The sequence below is a fragment of the Oncorhynchus kisutch genome, linkage group LG18 (genome assembly GCF_002021735.2).
Source record: "Oncorhynchus kisutch isolate 150728-3 linkage group LG18, Okis_V2, whole genome shotgun sequence".
In the NCBI taxonomy this organism is placed as follows: domain Eukaryota; kingdom Metazoa; phylum Chordata; class Actinopteri; order Salmoniformes; family Salmonidae; genus Oncorhynchus; species Oncorhynchus kisutch.
In genome coordinates this window covers 81,530,428-81,551,059 of record NC_034191.2, presented here as the reverse complement: position 1 = coordinate 81,551,059, position 20,632 = coordinate 81,530,428, and the positions used below count along the sequence as shown (strand labels likewise).

General features: G+C 49.4%; 1 protein-coding gene across 1 annotated transcript in view; it reads left to right on the top strand.

Annotated features, from left to right (window-relative positions):
• stau2 (staufen double-stranded RNA binding protein 2) overlaps positions 1–20,632 on the top strand; it is a 312,363-nt gene that overhangs the window by 87,811 nt on the left and 203,920 nt on the right. Inside the window, exons 9-10 of the mRNA XM_031796896.1 lie at positions 1,173–1,385; positions 3,453–3,590. Coding sequence (XP_031652756.1) covers positions 1,173–1,385; positions 3,453–3,590 — 351 coding nt within the window. The remainder of the gene's footprint in view (positions 1–1,172; positions 1,386–3,452; positions 3,591–20,632) is intronic.

Sequence of the window (20,632 nt, the reverse complement as noted above, 5' to 3'; positions counted from 1 at the left end):
CCTCCCTCATCTACCTCCCTCCTCTATCCTCCTCTACCTCCCTCTACCCTCCTCTACCTCCCCCCACCCTCCTCTGCCCTCCTCTACCCTCTTCTACATCCCTCCTCTACCTCCCTCTCCTCTACATCCCTCCTCTACCTCCATCCTCTACCCTCCTCTACCTCCCTCCTCCACCCTCCTCTACCTCCCTCCTCCACCCTCCTCTACCTCCATCCTCTACCCTCCTCTACCTCCCTCCTCCACCCTCCTCTACCTCCATCCTCTACCTCCATCCTCTACCCTCCTCCTATACCTCCCTCCACCCTCCTCTACCCTCCTCTACCTCCCTCCTCTACCCCTCCTCTACCTCCCTCCTTTACCCTCCTCTACCTCATCTACCTCCCTCCTCTACCCTCATCTACCTCCCTCCTCTACCCTCATCTACCTCCCTCCACCTCCCTTTACCCTCCTCTACCTCCCTCCTCTACCCTCATCTACCTCCCTCCACCCTCCTCTACCTCCCTACACCCTCCTCTACCTCCCTCTTACCCTCCTCTACCTCCCTCCTCTACCCTCCTCTACCTCCCTCCACCCTCCTCTACCTCCCTCCACCCTCCTCTACCTCCCTCTACCCTCCTATACCTCCCTCTACCCTCCTATACCTCCCTCTACCCTCCTCTACATCCTTCCTCTAACTCCCTCCACCCTCCTCTATCTCCCTCCTCTACCTCCTTCTACCCTCCTCTACCTCCCTCCTCCACCCTCTACCTCCCTCCTCTGCCCTCCTCTATCCCCCTACTTCCCTCCCCCTTCCTCCACCTCTGCCCCCCTCTACCTCCTTCCTCCTATGATTGTATCCACAACACATCCACACACTCACAGGGAGGCCTCTCCTTCAGAAGGACAAACCTCATATTCTGATCAAATCCCCAGGTCTCCCTAGCTCATAAAACCTCATATTCTGTCCACATCAAATCCCCAGGTCTCCCTAGCTCATAAAACCTCATATTCTGTCCACATCAAATCCCCAGGTCTCCCTAGCTCATAAAACCTCATATTCTGTCCACATCAAATCCCCAGGTCTCCCTAGCTCATAAAACCTCATATTCTGTCCACATCAAATCCCCAGGTCTCCCTAGTTCATAAAGGACCTTGAAATGAAGAGCTTCCTCTCCTCTCTCCCCCTTCCCCAGGTCTTGAAGGAAAGCGGCCCCCCTCACATGAAGAGCTTCCTGACCCGTGTGTCTGTGGGGGAGTTCTCAGCAGAGGGCGAGGGGAACAGTAAGAAGCTGTCTAAGAAGAGGGCTGCTCTCTCCATTCTCCTGGACCTCAAGAAACTCCCCTTCACCCCGTTAGTGGAGAAACCCAAACTACACTACAAGAAACGCCCCAAGACCATCCTCAAGGTACCAGGATTGGGGCTTGGAAATGGGCTGGGGATGGAGACAGCGGCTGGGGATGGAGACAGGGGCTGGGGATGGAGACAGGGGCTGGGGGTGGAGACAGGGGCTGGGGGTGGAGACAGGGGCTGGGGGTGGAGACAGGGGCTGGGGATGGAGACAGGGGCTGGGGATGGAGACGGGCTGGGGGTGGAGACAGGGGCTGGGGATGGAGACAGGGGCTGGGGATGGAGACAGGGGCTGGGGGTGGAGACAGGGGCTGGGGATGGAGACAGGGGCTGGGGTGGAGACAGGGGCTGGGGGTGGAGACAGGGGCTGGGGATGGAGACAGGGGCTGGACCTGGAGACAGGGGCTGGGGATGGAGACAGGGGCTGGGGCTGGAGACAGGGGCTGGGGATGGAGACGGGTTGGGGACGGAGACAGGGGCTGGGGATGGAGACAGGGGCTGGGGGTGGAGACAGGGGCTGGGGGTGGAGACAGGGGCTGGGGATGGAGACAGGGGCTGGGGGTGGAGACAGGGGCTGGGGATGGAGACAGGGGCTGGGGGTGGAGACAGGGGCTGGGGGTGGAGACAGGGGCTGGGGATGGAGACAGGGGCTGGGGGTGGAGACAGGGGCTGGGGTTGGAGACAGGGGCTGGACCTGGAGACAGGGGCTGGGATGGAGACAGGGGCTGGGGAGGGAGACAGGGGCTGGGGGTGGAGACAGGGGCTGGGGGTGGAGACAGGGGCTGGGGGTGGAGACAGGGGCTGGGGATGGAGACAGGGGCTGGGAGAGGAGAGGGGGCTGGGGATGGAGACAGGGGCTGGGGGAGGAGAGGGGGCTGGGGATGGAGACAGGGGCTGGGGGTGGAGACAGGGGCTGGGGGTGGAGACAGGGGCTGGGGATGGAGACAGGGGCTGGGGGTGGAGACAGGGGCTGGGAATGGAGACAGGGGCTGGGGGGGGAGACAGGGGCTGGGGCTGGAGACAGGGGCTGGGAATGGAGACAGGGGCTGGGGTGGAGACAGGGGCTGGGAATGGAGACAGGGGCTGGGGGTGGAGACAGGGGCTGGGAATGGAGACAGGGGCTGGGAATGGAGACAGGGGCTGGGGTGGAGACAGGGGCTGGGAATGGAGACAGGGGCTGGGGTGGAGACAGGGGCTGGGAATGGAGACAGGGGCTGGGGATGGAGACAGGGGCTGGGGATGGAGACAGGGGCTGGGAATGGAGACAGGGGCTGGGGATGGAGACAGGGGCTGGGAATGGAGACAGGGGCTGGGGGTGGAGACAGGGGCTGGGGATGGAGACAAGGGCTGGGAATGGAGACAGGGGCTGGGGGTGGAGACAGGGGCTGGGAATGGAGACAGGGGCTGGGGTGGAGACAGGGGCTGGGAATGGAGACAGGGGCTGGGGGTGGAGACAAGGGCTGGGAATGGAGACAGGGGCTGGGAATGGAGACAGGGGCTGGGGTGGAGACAGGGGCTGGGGGTGGAGACAGGGGCTGGGGATGGAGACAGGGGCTGGGGTGGAGACAGGGGCTGGGGGTGGAGACCTGTCTGGCTGGGGGGGGGAGACAGGGGCTGGGGTGGAGACAGGGGCTGGGGGTGGAGACAGGGGCTGGGAATGGAGACCTGTCTGGCTGGGGGTGGAGACCTGTCTGGCTGGGGGTGGAGACAGGGGCTGGGGGTGGAGACCTGTCTGGCTGGGGGTGGAGACAGGGGCTGGGGGTGGAGACCTGTCTGGCTGGGGGGGGAGACAGGGGCTGGGGGTGGAGACCTGTCTGGCTGGGGGTGGAGACAGGGGCTGGGGGTGGAGACCTGTCTGGCTGGGGGGGGAGACAGGGGCTGGGGGTGGAGACCTGTCTGGCTGGGGGGGGAGACAGGGGCTGGGGGTGGAGACCTGTCTGGCTGGGGGGGGAGACAGGGGCTGGGGGTGGAGACCTGTCTGGCTGGGGGGGGAGACAGGGGCTGGGGGTGGAGACCTGTCTGGCTGGGGGGGGAGACAGGGGCTGGGGGGCTCAACCACCAAACAACCATGTAACTTTATAAATCCAACTATTTAAAGTGCATTTCAACACTCTCTGCCCCTCAGACAGGTCCTGATTATGGCCAGGGGATGAACCCCATCAGTAGACTGGCTCAGATACAACAGGCCAAGAAGGAGAAAGAACCGGAATACCTCTTGCTGTCTGAGAGAGGCATGCCCCGACGCAGGGAGTTCATCATGCAGGTATGGAGGGATGGTAGAGGGAGGGATAGAGATAGTTATTTGCGTAGAGTATCAGATAGAGTATCTTGCCACTAAGATGGCATAGCAGTCAGACGTCTTTTGTCCTCATCTTGTCGTGTCCCGTATATACAGTGCCTTGCGAAATTATTCGGCTCCCTTGAACTTTGCGACCTTTTGCCACATTTCAGGCTTCAAACATAAAGATATAAAACTGTATTTTGTGAAGAATCAACAACAAGTGGGACACAATCATGAAGTGGAACGACATTTATTGGATATTTCAAACTTTTTTAACAAATCAAAATCTGAAAAATTGGGCGTGCAAAATTATTCGCTTTCGCAAGGCACTGTGTATATATAAATGTAGTCCTCTGTAATATACACTGCTCAAAAAAATAAAGGGAACACTTAAACAGCACAATGTAACTCCAAGTCAATCACACTTCTGTGAAATCAAACTGTCCACTTAGGAAGCAACACTGATTGACAATACATTTCACATGCTGTTGTGCAAATGGAATAGACAACAGGTGGAAATTATAGGCAATTAGTAAGACACCCCCAATAAAGGAGTGGTTCTGCAGGTGGTGACCACAGACCACTTCTCAGTTCCTATGCTTCCTGGCTGATGTTTTGGTCACTTTTGAATGCTGGCGGTGCTTTCACTCTAGTGGTAGTATGAGGCGGAGTCTACAACCCACACAAGTGGCTCAGGTAGTGCAGCTCATCCAGGATGGAACATCAATGCGAGCTGTGGCAAGAAGGTTTGCTGTGTCTGTCAGCGTAGTGTCCAGAGAATGGAGGCGCTACCAGGAGACAGGCCAGTACATCAGGAGACGTGGAGGAGGCCGTAGGAGGGCAACAACCCAGCAGCAGGACCGCTACATCTGCCTTTGTGCAAGGAGCAGCACTGCCAGAGCCCTGCAAAATGACCTCCAGCAGGCCACAAATGTGCATGTGTCTGCTCAAACGGTCAGAAACAGACTCCATGAGGGTGGTATGAGGGCCCGATGTCCACAGGTGGGGGTTGTGCTTACAGCCCAACACCGTGCAGGACGTTTGGCATTTTCCAGAGAACACCAAGATTTGCAAATTTGCCAATTCGCCCTGCGCTCTTCACAGATGAAAGCAGGTTCACACTGAGCACACGTGACAGACATAACAGAGTCTGGAGACGTTGTGGAGAACGTTCTGCTGCCTGCAACATCCTCCAGCATGACCGGTTTGGCGGTGGGTCAGTCATGGTGTGGGGTGGCATTTCTTTGGGGGGCCGCACAGCCCTCCATGTGCTCGCCAGAGGTAGCCTGACTGCCATTAGGTATCGAGATGAGATCCTCAGACCCCTTGTGAGACCATATGCTGGTGCGGTTGGACCTGGGTTCCTCCTAATGCAAGACAATGCTAGACCTCATGTGGCTGGAGTGTGTCAGCAGTTCCTGCAAGAGGAAGGCATTGATGCTATGGACTGGCCCGCCCGTTCCCCAGACCTGAATCCAATTGAGCACATCTGGGACATCATGTCTCGCTCCGTCCACCAACACCACGTTGCACCACAGACTGTCCAGGAGTTGGCGGATGCTTTAGTCCAGGTCTGGGAGGAGATCCCTCAGGAGACCATCCGCCACCTCATCAGGAGCATGCCCAGGCGTTGTAGGGAGGTCATACAGGCACGTGGAGGCCACACACACTCCTGAGCCTCACTTTGACTTGTTTTAATGACATTACATCAAAGTTGGATCAGCCTGTAGTGTGGTTTTCCACTTTAATTTTGAGTGTGACTCCAAATCCAGACCTCCATGTGTTGGTAAATTTGATTCCATTGATAATTTTTGTGTGATTTTGTTGTCAGCACATTCAACTATGTAAAGAAAAAAGTATTTAATAAGAATATTTCATTCATTCAGATCTAGGATGTGTTATTTTAGTGTTCCCTTTATATTTTTGAGCAGTGTAGAATGATCCAGCAATGTATGTTTACGGGGGGGCTACCGACGTAAATGCTAATCTGTAATCTGTAATAATGTGTATAGCCGAGATGCTCTTGAGCCGAAGATGTATTGGCTGGAGTAGGCTAGAGATGCTAACCAGCTATAGCTAGCGAGTCAAACGCTCCCTGAAACACTTCGGCGAGCAGGCCTTTCTAATCGACCTGGCCGGTGTATCCTGGAAGGATATTGATCTCATCCCGTCAGTAGAGGATGCCTGGATATTCTTTAAAAATGCCTTCCTCACCATCTTAAATAAACATGCCCCATTCAAGAAATTTAGAACCAGGAACAGATATAGCCCTTGGTTCTCCCCAGACCTGACTGCCCTTAACCAACACAAAAACATCCTATGGCGTTCTGCATTAGCATCGAACAGCCCCTGTGATATGCAGCTGTTCAGGGAAGCTAGAAACCATTATACACAGGCAGTTAGAAAAGCCAAGGCTAGCTTTTTCAAGCAGAAATTTGCTTCCTGCAACACTAACAAAAAAATGTTCTGGGACACTAAAGTAAAGTCCATGGAGAATAAGAACACCTCTTCCCAGCTGCGCACTGTACTGAGGATAGGAAACACTGTCACCACTGAGAATTTCAAAAAAGCATTTTTCTACAGCTGGCCATGCTTTCCACCTGGCTACTCCTACCCCGGTCAACAGCACTGCACCCCCCACTGCAACTCGCCCAAGGGGGTGCAACTCGCCCATTTCTCCTTCTCCCAAATCCAGTCAGCTGATGTTCTGAAAGAGCTGCAAAATCTGGACCCCTACAAATCAGCCGGGTTAGACAATCTGGACCCTTTCTTTCTAAAAAATTATCTGCCGAAATTGTTGCCACCCCTATTACTACCATGCCTTTCTAAGGTCTTCGAAAGCCAAGTCAACAAACAGATTACCGACCATTTCGAATCCCACCATACCTTCTCCTCTATGCAATCTGGTTTCAAGGCTTTCGACTCTGTCCACCTATATGCAGACGACACCATTCTGTATACTTCTGGCCCTTCTTTGGACACTGTGTTAACAAACCTCCAGACGAGCTTCAATGTCATACAACACTCCTTCCGTGGCCTCCAATTGCCCTTAAATACAAGTAAAACTAAATGCATGCTCTTCAACCGATCGCTACCTGCACCTATCCGCCTGTCCAACATCACTACTCTGGACTCTGACTTAGAATACGTGGACAACTACAAATAATTAGGTGTCTGGTTAGACTGTAAACTCTCCTTCCAGACCCACATCAAACATCTCCAATCCAAAATTAAATCTAGAATTGGCTTCCTATTTCGCAACAAAGCATCCTTCACTCATGCTGCCAAACATTGTAAAACTGACCATCCTACCGATCCTTGACTTCGGCGATGTCATTTACAAAATACCCTCCAACACTCTACTCAACAAATTGGATGCAGTCTATCACAGTGCAATCCGTTTTGTCACCAAAGCCCCATATACTACCCACCATTGCGACCTGTACGCTCTCGTTGGCTGGCCCTCGCTTCATACTCGTCGCCAAACCCACTGGCTCCATGTCATCTACAAGACCCTGCTAGGTAAAGTCCCCCCTTATCTCAGCTCGCTGGTCACCATAGCAGCACCCACCTGTAGCACGCTCCAGCAGGTATATCTCTCTGACCCCCAAAACCAATTCTTCCTTTGGCCGCCTCTCCTTCCAGTTCTCTGCTGCCAATGACTGGAACAAACCACAAAAATCTCTGAAACTGGAAACACTTATCTCCCTCACTAGCTTTAAGCACCAGCTGTCAGAGCAGCTCACAGATTACTGAACCTGTACATAGCCCACCTATAATTTAGCCCAAACAACTACCTCTTTCTATATTTCCTATAATTACACCTATAATTAAACCCTCTCCCTCTCTCTATCTCCCCCCTCTCTCTCTCTCTCTCTCTCCCCCCTCTCTCTCTCTCCCCCACTCTCTCTCTCTCCCTCTCTCTCTCCCCCACTCTCTCTCTCTCCCTCTCTCTCTCTCTCTCTCTCTCTCTCTCTCTCTCTCTCTCTCTCCCCCCCTCTCTCTCTCTCCCTCTCTCTCCCCCTCTCTGTCTCTCTCTCTCCCCCTCTCCCCCTCTCCCCCCCTCTCCCTCTCTCTCTCTCTCCCGCTCTCTCTCCCCCTCTCTCCCGCTCTCTCTCTCTCTCCCCCCTCTCTCTCTCTCTCTCTCCCCCCCTCTCTCTCTCTCTCTCTCTCTCTCTCTCTCTCTCTCCCCCCCCCCCCCCCTCTCTCTCTCTCTCGCACTCTCTCTCTCCCCCCTCTCTCTCTCTCCCCCCTCTCTCCCCCCCCTCTCTCTCTCTCCCCATCTCTCTCTCCCCCTCTCTCTCTCTCCCCCCCTCTCTCTCTCTCCACCCCCCCCTCTCTCTCTCTCCTTTCTCTCTCTCCCCCCCCCTCTCTCTCCCCCTCTCGCTCTCTCTCTCTCTCCCCTCTCTCTCTCTCTCTCTCTCCCCCTCTCTCTCACTAAGTTGACTGTGCCTTTAAACAGCTTGGAAAATTCCAGAAAATTATGTAATGGCTTTAGAAGCTTCTGATAGGCTAATTGCCATCATTTGAGTCAATTGGAGGTGTATCTGAGGATGTATTTCAAGGCCTACCTTCAAACTCAGTGCCTCTTTGCTTGACATCATGGTAGAATCAAAAGAAATCAGCCAAGACTTCAGAGAAAAAAATTGTAGACCTCCACTAGTCTGGTTCATCCTTGGGAGGAATTTCCAAACACCTGAAGGTACCACTTCATCTGTACAAACAATAGTAAACACCATGGGACCACGCTTTGGCCATAATGACCATCGTTATATTTGGAGGAAAAAGGGGGAGGCCTGCAAGCCGAAGAACACCATCCCAACCGTGAAGCACGGGGGTGGCAGCATCATGTTGTGGGGGTGCTTTGCTGCAGGAGGGACTGGTGCACTTCACAAAATAGATGGCATCATGAGGTAGGAAAATTATGTGGATATCTTGAAGCAACATCTCAAGACATCAGTCAGGAAGTTAAAGCTTGGTCGCATATGGGTCTTCAGAATGGACAATGACCCAAAGCATACTTCCAAAGTTGCGGCAAAATGGCTTAAGGACAACAAAGTCAAGGTATTGGACTGGCCATCACAAAGCCCTGACCTCATTCCAACATTTGTTGGCAGAAATGAAAAAGTGTGTGCGAGCAAGGAGGCCTAAAAAAACCTGACTCAGTTACACCACATCTGTCTGGAGAAATGGGCCAACATTCAAACAACTTATTGTGGGAATCTTGTGGAAGGCTACCCGAAATGTTTGACCCAAGTTAAACCATTTAAAGGCAATGCTACCAAATACTAATTGAGTGTATGTAAACTTCTGACCCACTGGGAATGTGATGAAAGAAATAAAAGCTGAAATAAATCATTCTGTCTACTATTATTCTGACATTTCACATTCTTAAAATAAAGTGGTGATCCTAACTGACCTAAAACAGGGAATTTTTACTCGGATTATATGTCAGGAACTGTGAAAAACTGAGTTTAAATGTTTTTGGCGACGGTGTGTGTAAACTTCTGACTTCAACTGTAACTCGCTTTCCCTTTGGTTCAGTGATGTTGTGAAACACATCCAAGTCACAGGAAATAAACCTGCTTCATGTCTCAAAAAATATGTCCGTTGTTCAAGTACTCACTTCATTTAATATGAACAGAAATCAGGCTGAAGTTCCTCTGTTCCTCCTCTTTCATCCCCCAGTCTTCACTTCCATCCAACCTTTACTTGATTATGCTTCATTGATCTCTCCGATTGACTAATCGATCAGATCAATGATTTTATAATGAGGAGAAGGTTACAGTAGAGTTGTGGGGACTCAAGAGTAATATGCATCTCAAATGGTACCCTATTCCCAATGTAGTGCACTACTTTAGAACCGAGCCCACAGAGAGACCCATAGAGCTCTGGTCAAAAGTAGTGCACTATATAGGGAATAGGGTACCATTTGGTATGCATATTACTCTGAATACCATACTGACCCTAATGTAATACTGTAATCACATAACATCACATGGAAATGACAAGATTACGTTAAAAATGACAAGGTTGGGTTCTAAAAAGATTATTCCTGCGTCAATGTCCCGTATAAACTGCTGTACTACTAGGACAACGTGCGCTGTGTGACAAGATTATTATCTATTCATGGAGCCGTTCACTCTGTCCTGACTGGGAGCACTGGGTTCACTCTGTCCTGACTGGGTTCACTCTGTCCTGACTGAGAGCACTGGGTTCACTCTGTCCTGACTGGGTTCACTCTGTCCTGACTGAGAGCACTGGGTTCACTCTGTCCTGACTGAGAGCACTGGGTTCACTCTGTCCTGACTGAGAGCACTGGGTTCACTCTATCCTGACTGAGAGCACTGGGTTCACTCTGTCCTGACTGAGAGCACTGGGTTCACTCTGTCCTGGCTGAGAGCACTGGGTTCACTCTGTCCTGACTGGGTTCACTCTGTCCTGACTGAGAGCACTAGGTTCACTCTGTCCTGACTGGGTTCACTCTGTCCTGACTGAGAGCACTGGGTTCACTCTGTCCTGGCTGAGAGCACTGGGTTCACTCTGTCCTGACTGAGAGCACTGGGTTCACTCTGTCCTGGCTGAGAGCACTGGGTTCACTCTGTCCTGACTGAGAGCACTGGGTTCACTCTGTCCTGACTGAGAGCATTGGGTTCACTCTGTCCTGGCTGAGAGCACTGGGTTAACTCTGTCCTGACTGAGAGCACTGGGTTCACTCTGTCCTGACTGAGAGCACTGGGTTCACTCTGTCCTGACTGGGTTCACTCTGTCCTGGCTGGGTTCACTCTGTCCTGACTGGGTTCACTCTGTCCTGACTGAGAGCACTGAGTTCACTCTGTCCTGACTGAGAGCACTGGGTTCACTCTGTCCTGGCTGAGAGCACTGGGTTCACTCTGTCCTGACTGGGTTCACTCTGTCCTGACTGAGAGCACTAGGTTCACTCTGTCCTGACTGGGTTCACTCTGTCCTGACTGAGAGCACTGGGTTCACTCTGTCCTGGCTGAGAGCACTGGGTTCACTCTGTCCTGACTGAGAGCACTGGGTTCACTCTGTCCTGGCTGAGAGCACTGGTTCACTCTGTCCTGATGAGAGCACTGGGTTCACTCTGTCCTGACTGAGAGCATTGTGTTCACTCTGTCCTGGCTGAGAGCACTGGGTTAACTCTGTCCTGACTGAGAGCACTGGGTTCACTCTGTCCTGACTGAGAGCACTGGGTTCACTCTGTCCTGGCTGAGAGCACTGGGTTCACTCTGTCCTGACTGAGAGCACTGGGTTCACTCTGTCCTGGCTGAGAGCACTGGGTTCACTCTGTCCTGACTGAGAGCACTGGGTTCACTTTGTCCTGACTGAGAGCATTGGGTTCACTCTGTCCTGGCTGAGAGCACTGGGTTAACTCTGTCCTGACTGAGAGCACTGGGTTCACTCTGTCCTGACTGAGAGCACTGGGTTCACTCTGTCCTGACTGGGTTCACTCTGTCCTGGCTGGGTTCACTCTGTCCTGACTGGGTTCACTCTGTCCTGACTGGGTTCACTCTGTCCTGACTGAGAGCACTGGGTTCACTCTGTCCTGACTGAGAGCACTGGGTTCACTCTGTCCTGGCTGAGAGCACTGGGTTCACTCTGTCCTGACTGGGTTCACTCTGTCCTGACTGAGAGCACTAGGTTCACTCTGTCCTAACTGGGTTCACTCTGTCCTGACTGAGAGCACTGGGTTCACTCTGTCCTGGCTGAGAGCACTGGGTTCACTCTGTCCTGACTGAGAGCACTGGGTTCACTCTGTCCTGGCTGAGAGCACTGGGTTCACTCTGTCCTGACTGAGAGCACTGGGTTCACTCTGTCCTGACTGAGAGCATTGGGTTCACTCTGTCCTGGCTGAGAGCACTGGGTTAACTCTGTCCTGGCTGAGAGCACTGGGTTCACTCTGTCCTGACTGAGAGCACTGGGTTCACTCTGTCCTGACTGAGAGCACTGGGTTCACTCTGTCCTGGCTGAGAGCACTGGGTTCACACTGTCCTGACTGAGAGCACTGGGTTCACTCTGTCCTGACTGAGAGCACTGGGTTCACTCTATCCTGACTGAGAGCACTGGGTTCACTCTGCCCTGACTGAGAGCACTGGGTTCACTCTGTCCTGACTGGGTTCACTCTGTCCTGGCTGGGTTCACTCTGTCCTGACTGGGTTCACTATGTCCTGGCTGAGAGCACTGGGTTCACTCTGTCCTGACTTAGAGCACTGGGTTCACTCTGTCCTGACTGAGAGTACTGGGTTCACTCTGTCCTGGCTGGGTTCACTCTGTCCTGACTGAGAGCACTGTGTTCACTCTGTCCTGACTGGGTTCACTCCGTCCTGACTGAGAGTACTGGGTTCACTCTGTCCTGGCTGAGAGCACTGGGTTCACTCTGTCCTGACTGAGAGCACTGGGTTCACTCTGTCCTGACTGAGAGCACTGGGTTCACTCTGTCCTGACTGGGTTCACTCTGTCCTGGCTGGGTTCACTCTGTCCTGACTGAGAGCACTGGGTTCACTCTGTCCTGACTGAGAGCACTGGGTTCACTCTGTCCTGATTGAGAGCACTAGGTTCACTCTGTCCTGGCTGGGTTCACTCTGTCCTGACTGAGAGCACTGGGTTCACTCTGTCCTGACTGAGAGCACTGGGTTCACTCTGTCCTGACTGAGAGCACTGGGTTCACTCTGTCCTGACTGAGAGCACTGGGTTCACTCTATCCTGACTTAGAGCACTGGGTTCACTCTGTCCTGACTGGGTTCACTCTGTCCTGACTGAGAGCACTGGGTTCACTCTGTCCTGGCTGGGTTCACTCTGTCCTGACTGGGTTCACTCTGTCCTGGCTGAGAGCACTGGGTTCACTCTGTCCTGACTGAGAGCACTGGGTTCACTCTATCCTGACTGAGAGCACTGGGTTCACTCTGTCCTGACTGAGAGCACTGGGTTCACTCTGTCCTGACTGAGAGCACTGGGTTCACTCTATCCTGACTTAGAGCACTGGGTTCACTCTGTCCTGACTGAGAGCACTGGGTTCACTCTGTCCTGACTGAGAGCACTGGGTTCACTCTATCCTGACTTAGAGCACTGGGTCACTCTGTCCTGACTGAGAGCACTGGGTTCACTCTGTCCTGACTGAGAGCACTGGGTTCACTCTGTCCTGGCTGAGAGCACTGGGTTCACTCTGTCCTGACTGAGAGCACTGGGTTCACTCTGTCCTGACTGGGTTCACTCTGTCCTGACTGAGAGCACCGGGTTCACTCTGTCCTGACTGCATTTACCTTGAGTCTGATGGATTGTTAGTCTAGTTAAACCCATCTATTTACCTTGAGTCTGATGGATTGTTAGTCTAGTTAAACCCATCTATTTACCTTGAGTCTGATGGATTGTTAGTCTAGTTAAACCCATCTATTTACCTTGAGTCTGATGGATTGTTAGTCTAGTTAAACCCATCTATTTACCTTGAGTCTGATGGATTGTTAGTCTAGTTAAACCCATCTATTACCTTGAGTCTGATGGATTGTTAGTCTAGTTAAACCCATCTATTTACCTTGAGTCTGATGGATTGTTAGGTCTAGTTAAACCCATCTATTTACCTTGAGTCTGATGGATTGTTAGTCTAGTTAAACCCATCTATTTACCTGAGTCTGATGGATTGTTAGTCTAGTTAAACCCATCTATTTACCTTGAGTCTGATGGATTGTTAGTCTAGTTAAACCCATCTATTTACCTTGAGTCTGATGGATTGTTAGTCTAGTTAAACCCATCTATTTACCTTGAGTCTGATGGATTGTTAGTCTAGTTAACCCATCTATTTACCTTGAGTCTGATGGATTGTTAGTCTAGTTAAACCCATCTATTTTACCTGAGTCTGATGGATTGTTAGTCTAGTTAAACCATCTATTTACCTTGAGTCTGCTGATGTTAGTCTAGTTAAACCCATCTATTTACCTTGAGTCTGATGGATTGTAGTCTAGTTAAACCCATCTATTTACCTTGAGTCTGATGGATTGTTAGTCTAGTTAAACCTTGAGTCTGATGGATTGTTAGTCTAGTTAAACCCATCTATTTACCTTGAGTCTGATGGATTGTTAGTCTAGTTAAACCCATCTATTTACCTTGAGTCTGATGGATTGTTAGTCTAGTTAAACCTTGAGTCTGATGGATTGTTAGTCTAGTTAAACCCATCTATTTACCTTGAGTCTGATGGATTGTTAGTCTAGTTAAACCCATCTATTTACCTTGAGTCTGATGGATTGTTAGTCTAGTTAAACCTTGAGTCTGATGGATTGTTAGTCTAGTTAAACCTTGAGTCTGATGATTGTTAGTCTAGTTAAACCTTGAGTCTGATGGATTGTTAGTCTAGTTAAACCTTGAGTCTGATGGATTGTTAGTCTAGTTAAACCTTGAGTCTGATGGATTGTTAGTCTAGTTAAACCTTGAGTCTGATGGATTGTTAGTCTAGTTAAACCTTGAGTCTGATGGATTGTTAGTCTAGTTAAACCTTGAGTCTGATGAATTGTTATTCTAGTTAAACCTTGAGTCTGATGGATTGTTAGTCTAGTTAAACCTTGAGTCTGATGGATTGTTAGTCTAGTTAAAGCTTGAGTCTGATGGATTGTTAGTCTAGTTAAACCTTGAGTCTGATGGATTGTTAGTCTAGTTAAACCTTGAGTCTGATGGATTGTTAGTCTAGTTAAACCTTGAGTCTGATGGATTGTTAGTCTAGTTAACCTTGAGTCTGATGGATTGTTAGTCTAGTTAAACCTTGAGTCTGATGGATTGTTAGTCTAGTTAAACCTTGAGTCTGATGGATTGTTAGTCTAGTAAACCTTGAGTCTGATGGATTGTTAGTCTAGTTAAACCTTGAGTCTGATGGATTGTTAGTCTAGTTAAACCTTGAGTCTGATGGATTGTTAGTCTAGTTAAACCTTGAGTCTGATGGATTGTTAGTCTAGTTAAACCTGAGTCTGATGGATTGTTAGTCTAGTTAAACCTTGAGTCTGATGGATTGTTAGTCTAGTTAAACCTTGAGTCTGATGGATTGTTAGTCTAGTTAACCTTGAGTCTGATGGATTGTTAGTCTAGTTAAACCTTGAGTCTGATGGATTGTTAGTCTAGTTGAACCTTGAGTCTGATCGATTGTTAGTCTAGTTAAACCTTGAGGTCTGATGGATTGTTAGTCTAGTTAAACCTTGAGTCTGATGGATTGTTAGTCTAGTTAAACCTTGAGTCTGATGGATTGTTAGTCTAGTTAAACCTGATTCTGATCGATTGTTAGTCTAGTTAACCTTGATTCTGATCGATTGTTAGTCTAGTTAAACCTTGAGTCTGATGGATTGTTAGTCTAGTTAACCTTGAGTCTGAGGATTGTTAGTCTAGTTAAACCTTGAGTCTGATGGATTGTTTAGTCTAGTTAAACCTTGAGTCTGATGGATTGTTAGTCTAGTTAAACCTTGAGTCTGATGGATTGTAGTCTAGTTAAACCTTGAGTCTGATGGATTGTTAGTCTAGTTAACCTTGAGTCTGATGGATTGTTAGTCTAGTTAAACCTTGAGTCTGATGGATTGTTAGTCTAGTTAAACCTTGAGTCTGATGGATTGTTAGTCTAGTTAACCTTGAGTCTGATGGATTGTTAGTCTAGTTAAACCTTGAGTCTGATGGATTGTTAGTCTAGTTAAACCTTGAGTCTGATGGATTGTTAGTCTAGTTAAACCTTGAGTCTGATGGATTGTTAGTCTAGTTAAACCTTGAGTCTGATGGATTGTTAGTCTAGTTAAACCTTGAGTCTGATGGATTGTTAGTCTAGTTAAACCTTGAGTCTGATGGATTGTTAGTCTAGTTTAAACCTTGAGTCTGATGGATTGTTAGTCTAGTTAAACCTTGAGTCTGATCGATTGTTAGTCTAGTTAAACCTTGATTCTGATCGATTGTTAGTCTAGTTAAACCTTGAGTCTGATGGATTGTTAGTCTAGTTAAACCTTGAGTCTGATCGATTGTTAGTCTAGTTAAACCTTGATTCTGATCGATTGTTAGTCTAGTTAAACCTTGATTCTGATCGATTGTTAGCGATAGAGATAGTTTTTTTATTTTTATATCATTGAATTATTGGATCATCAATAAAGTCATTTTATTGGGTGTTTGTTGTCAGGTAATTGTGTGATTTATTTAAAGCTTCCTTCAGAGCTACTTGAAACACTGAAAGCACCCGTTGTAGACCGTTGTTAAGCCTCTTGAGGTAGACAGGCAGTGCACTGAAGGGTTGTGTTCTAAATTTCACCCTATTCCCTATTTAGTGCACTAGTTTTGACCAGTGTTCTGGTCAAAAGTAGTGCACTATCTAGGGATTAGGGTGCCATTTTGGACTAAACCTGACACTTGTTTGTCTGTTACTGCTACTGAGGTTCTGGAATGTTGTTAGTCCTCTGTGTCGGTCTGTTTGCTTAAAGTGACCGAAACATATCTATATATTTATCCATCTTGTTTACTATCGAAGTGTTGAAATGAAATGTTGATGTGAACATTTAGATAGTCACCACTACGCAGTTTAATCAAAATGGCCAGTAGTAGTAGTAGTAGTAGTAGTAGTAGTAGTAGTAGTAGTAGTAGTAGTAGTAGTAGCAGTAGTAGTAGTAGTAGTAGCAGTAGTAGTAGTAGTAGTAGTAGTAGTAGTAGTAGTAGTAGTAGTAGTAGTAGTAGTAGTAGCAGTAGTAGCAGTAGTAGTAGTAGTAGTAGTAGTAGTAGTAGTAGCAGTAGCAGTAGCAGTAGCAGTAGTAGTAGTAGTAGTAGTAGTAGTAGTAGTAGTAGTAGCAGTAGCAGTAGCAGTAGTAGTAGTAGTAGTAGTAGTAGTAGTAGTAGCAGCAGTAGTAGTAGTAGTAGTAGTAGTAGTAGTAGTAGTAGTAGTAGTAGTAGCAGTAGCAGTAGTAGTAGTAGTAGTAGTAGTAGTAGTAGTAGTAGTAGTAGTAGTAGTAGTAGCAGCAGCAGTAGTAGTAGTAGTAGTAGTAGTAGTAGTAGTAGTAGTAGTAGCAGTAGCAGTAGCAGTAGTAGCAGTAGCAGTAGCAGTAGCAGTAGCAGTAGTAGCAGTAGTAGTAGTAGTAGTAGTAGTAGTAGTAGTAGCTAGTAGCAGTAGTAGTAGTAGTAGTAGTGGTAGTAGTAGTGTTGGTAGTAGTAGTGTTGGTAGTAGTAGTAGTAGTAGTAGTAGTAGTAGTAGTAGTAGTAGTAGTAGTAGTAGTAGTAGTAGTAGTAGTAGTAGCAGTAGTAGTAGTAGTAGTAGTAGTAGTAGTAGTAGTAGTAGTAGCAGTAGTAGTAGTAGTAGTAGTAGTAGTAGTAGTAGTAGTAGTAGTAGTAGTAGTAGCAGTAGTAGTAGTAGCAGTAGTAGTAGTAGTAGTAGTAGTAGTAGTAGTAGTAGTAGTAGTAGCAGTAGTAGTAGTAGTAGTAGTAGTAGTAGTAGTAGTAGTGTTGGTAGTAGTAGTAGTAGTAGTAGTAGTAGTAGTAGTAGTAGTAGTAGTAGTAGTAGTAGTAGTAGTAGTAGTAGTAGTAGTAGTAGTAGTAGTAGTAGTAGTAGTAGTAGCAGTAGTAGCAGTAGTAGTAGTAGTAGTAGTAGTAGTAGTAGCAGTAGTAGCAGTAGTAGCAGTAGTAGTAGTAGTAGCAGTAGTAGTAGTAGTAGTAGTAGTAGTAGTAGTAGTAGTAGCAGTAGTAGTAGTAGTAGTAGTAGCAGTAGTAGTAGTAGTAGTAGCGGCTCCCAACAGAGTTACAATTCTCTGGTTTTCTAGAAATCTGTGGCCTGCTATATCAAGCAGGCAGACAGGCATCGAGACATTCACTTACTGTTCGAATGAGTTTTAAAAATGGGGTAATTGGTGACCTAAGAGACTTTGAGCGTGGTGTGATTGTCTCTGCCAGGCGCGCCGTTTCCAGTACCTCAGAAACACTCGAACTCCTGGGCTTTTAACGCACGACGGTGTCTAGGGTTTACCGAGAATGGTGCGACAAACAACCAAAAAACATCCCGTCAGCGCCAGTCCTGTGGGAGCAAACAGCTCGTTGATGAGAGACGTCGAAGGAGAACGGCAAGAAAGCTAACAGGCGGGCCACAAACTGGAAAATAACAGGGCAGTACAACAGTGGTGTGCAGAACGGCATCTCAGAACATCTCGTCAGTCCTTGTGCTACCTGTCCCAGACAGCACTAGGGATGTGCTACCTGTCCCAGACAGCACTAGGGATGTGCTACCTGTCCCAGACAGCACTAGGGATGTGCTACCTGTCCCAGACAGCACTAGGGATGTGCTACCTGTCCCAGACAGCACTAGGGGCGTGCTACCTGTCCCAGACAGCACTAGGGATGTGCTAGCTGTCCCAGACAGCACTAGGGATGTGCTAGCTGTCCCAGACAGCACTAGGGATGTGCTAGCTGTCCCAGACAGCACTAGGGGCGTGCAACCTGTCCCAGACAGCACTAGGGATGTGCTAGCTGTCCCAGACAACACTAGGGATGTGCTAGCTGTCCCAGACAGCAATAGGGGTGTGCTAGCTGTCCCAGACAGCACTAGGGGTGTGCTACCTGTCCCAGACAGCAATAGGGATGTGCTACCTGTCCCAGACAGCACTAGGGGCGTGCTACCTGTCCCATACAGCACTAGGGATGTGCTAGCTGTCCCAGACAGCACTAGGGACGTGCTACCTGTCCCGGACAGCACTAGGGACGTGATACCTGTCCCGGACAGCACTAGGGGCGTGCAACCTGTCCCAGACAGCACTAGGGATGTGATACCTGTCCCGGACAGCACTAGGGGCGTGCAACCTGTCCCAGACAGCACTAGGGACGTGCTACCTGTCCCAGACAGCACTAGGGACGTGCTACCTGTCCCGGACAGCACTAGGGACGTGCTACCTGTCCCGGACAGCACTAGGGACGTGCTACCTGTCCAAGACAGCACTAGGGACGTGCTACCTGTCCCGGACAGCACTAGGGACGTGCTACCTGTCCCAGACAGCACTAGGGACGTTCTACCTGTCCCAGAAAGCACTAGGGATGTGCTACCTGTCCCAGACAGCACTAGGGACGTGCTACCTGTCCCAGAAAGCACTAGGGAAGTGCTACCTGTCCCAGACAGCACAAGGGACGTGCTACCTGTCCCAGACAGCACTAGGGATGTGCTACCTGTCCCGGACAGCACTAGGGATGTGCTACCTGTCCAAGACAGCACTAGGGACGTGCTACCTGTCCCGGACAGCACTAGGGACGTGCTACCTGTCCCAGACAGCACTAGGGACGTTCTACCTGTCCCAGAAAGCACTAGGGATGTGCTACCTGTCCCAGACAGCACTAGGGACGTGCTGCCTGTCCCATACAGCACTAGGGACGTGCTACCTGTCTCAGACAGCACTAGGGACGTGCTACCTGTCCCAGACAGCACTAGGGACGTGCTGCCTGTCCCATACAGCACTAGGGACGTGCTACCTGTCTCAGACAGCACTAGGGACGTGCTACCTGTCCCAGACAGCACTAGGGACGTGGTAGAGATACTCTTACTGATCGGCTATGAAAAGCCAACTGACATTTACTCCTGAGGTGCTGACCTGCTGCACCCTCGACAACTACTGTGATTATTATTATTTGACCATGCTGGTCATTTATGAACATTTGAACATCTTGGCCATGTTCTGTTATAATCTCCACCCGGCACAGCCAGAAGAGGACTGGCCACCCCACATAGCCTGGTTCCTCTCTAGGTTTCTTCCTAGGTATTGGCCTTTCTAGGGAGTTTTTCCTAGCCACTGTGCTTCTACACCTGCATTGCTTGCTGTTTGGGGTTTTAGGCTGGGTTTCTGTACAGCACTTTGAGATATCAGCTGATGTACGAAGGGCTATATAAATACATTTGATTTGATCTTGTCACGGATTGGCTATTTCAGTAGACGACCACACCAGGTTCCTATCAGTTAAAAACAAGAACAAGAGGCTCCAGTGGACACGCAATCACCAACACTGGAAGAACAATGCCTGGTCCGACGAATCCCGGTTCCTGTTGCGTCGTACTGATGACAGAATCAGGATCTGGAAGAACACTGCCTGGTCCGATGAATCCCGGTTCCTGTTGCGTCGTACTGATGACAGAATCAGGATCTGGAAGAACACTGCCTGGTCCGACGAATCCCGGTTCCTGTTGCTTCGTACTGATGGCAGAATCAGGATCTGGAAGAACACTGCCTGGTCCGACGAATCCCGGTTCCTGTTGCTTCGTACTGATGGCAGAATCAGGATCTGGAAGAACACTGCCTGGTCCGATGAATCCCGGTTCCTGTTGCTTCGTACTGATGGCAGAATCAGGATCTGGAAGAACACTGCCTGGTCCGACGAATCCTGGTTCCTGTTGCGTCGTGCTGATGGCAGAATCAGGATCTGAAAGAACACTGCCTGGTCCGATGAATCCCGGTTCCTGTTGCGTCGTACTGATGGCAGAATCAGGATCTGGAAGAACACTGCCTGGTCCGATGAATCCCGGTTCCTGTTGCGTCGTACTGATGGCAGAAACATGATCTGGAAGAACACTGAAGCGGCATGAGTTCATGACCCCGTCCTGCCTGGTGTCAACGGTACAGGCTGGTGGTGTAATGGTGTGGAGAATGTTTTCCTGGCACACATTAGGTCCCTTGTTACCAATTGAGCAATATGTCCACGCCCCAAAGAATATGGGCTGTTCTGGAGGCAAAGGGGGGTTTGACCCGGTACTAGATGGGTGTACCTAATAAACTTGGTATATTTGAAATGTAGTCCTCTGTAATATATAATAGGAAATGTAGCTCTCTGTAATATACAGTAGGAAATGTAGTTCTCTGTAATATATAATAGGAAATGTAGTTCTCTGTAATATACAGTAGGAAATGTAGTTCTCTGTAATATATAATAGGAAATGTAGTCCTCTGTAGTATATAATAGGAAATGTAGTTCTCTGTAATATATAATAGGAAATGTAGTTCTCTGTAATATACAGTAGGAAATGTAGTCCTCTGTAGTATATT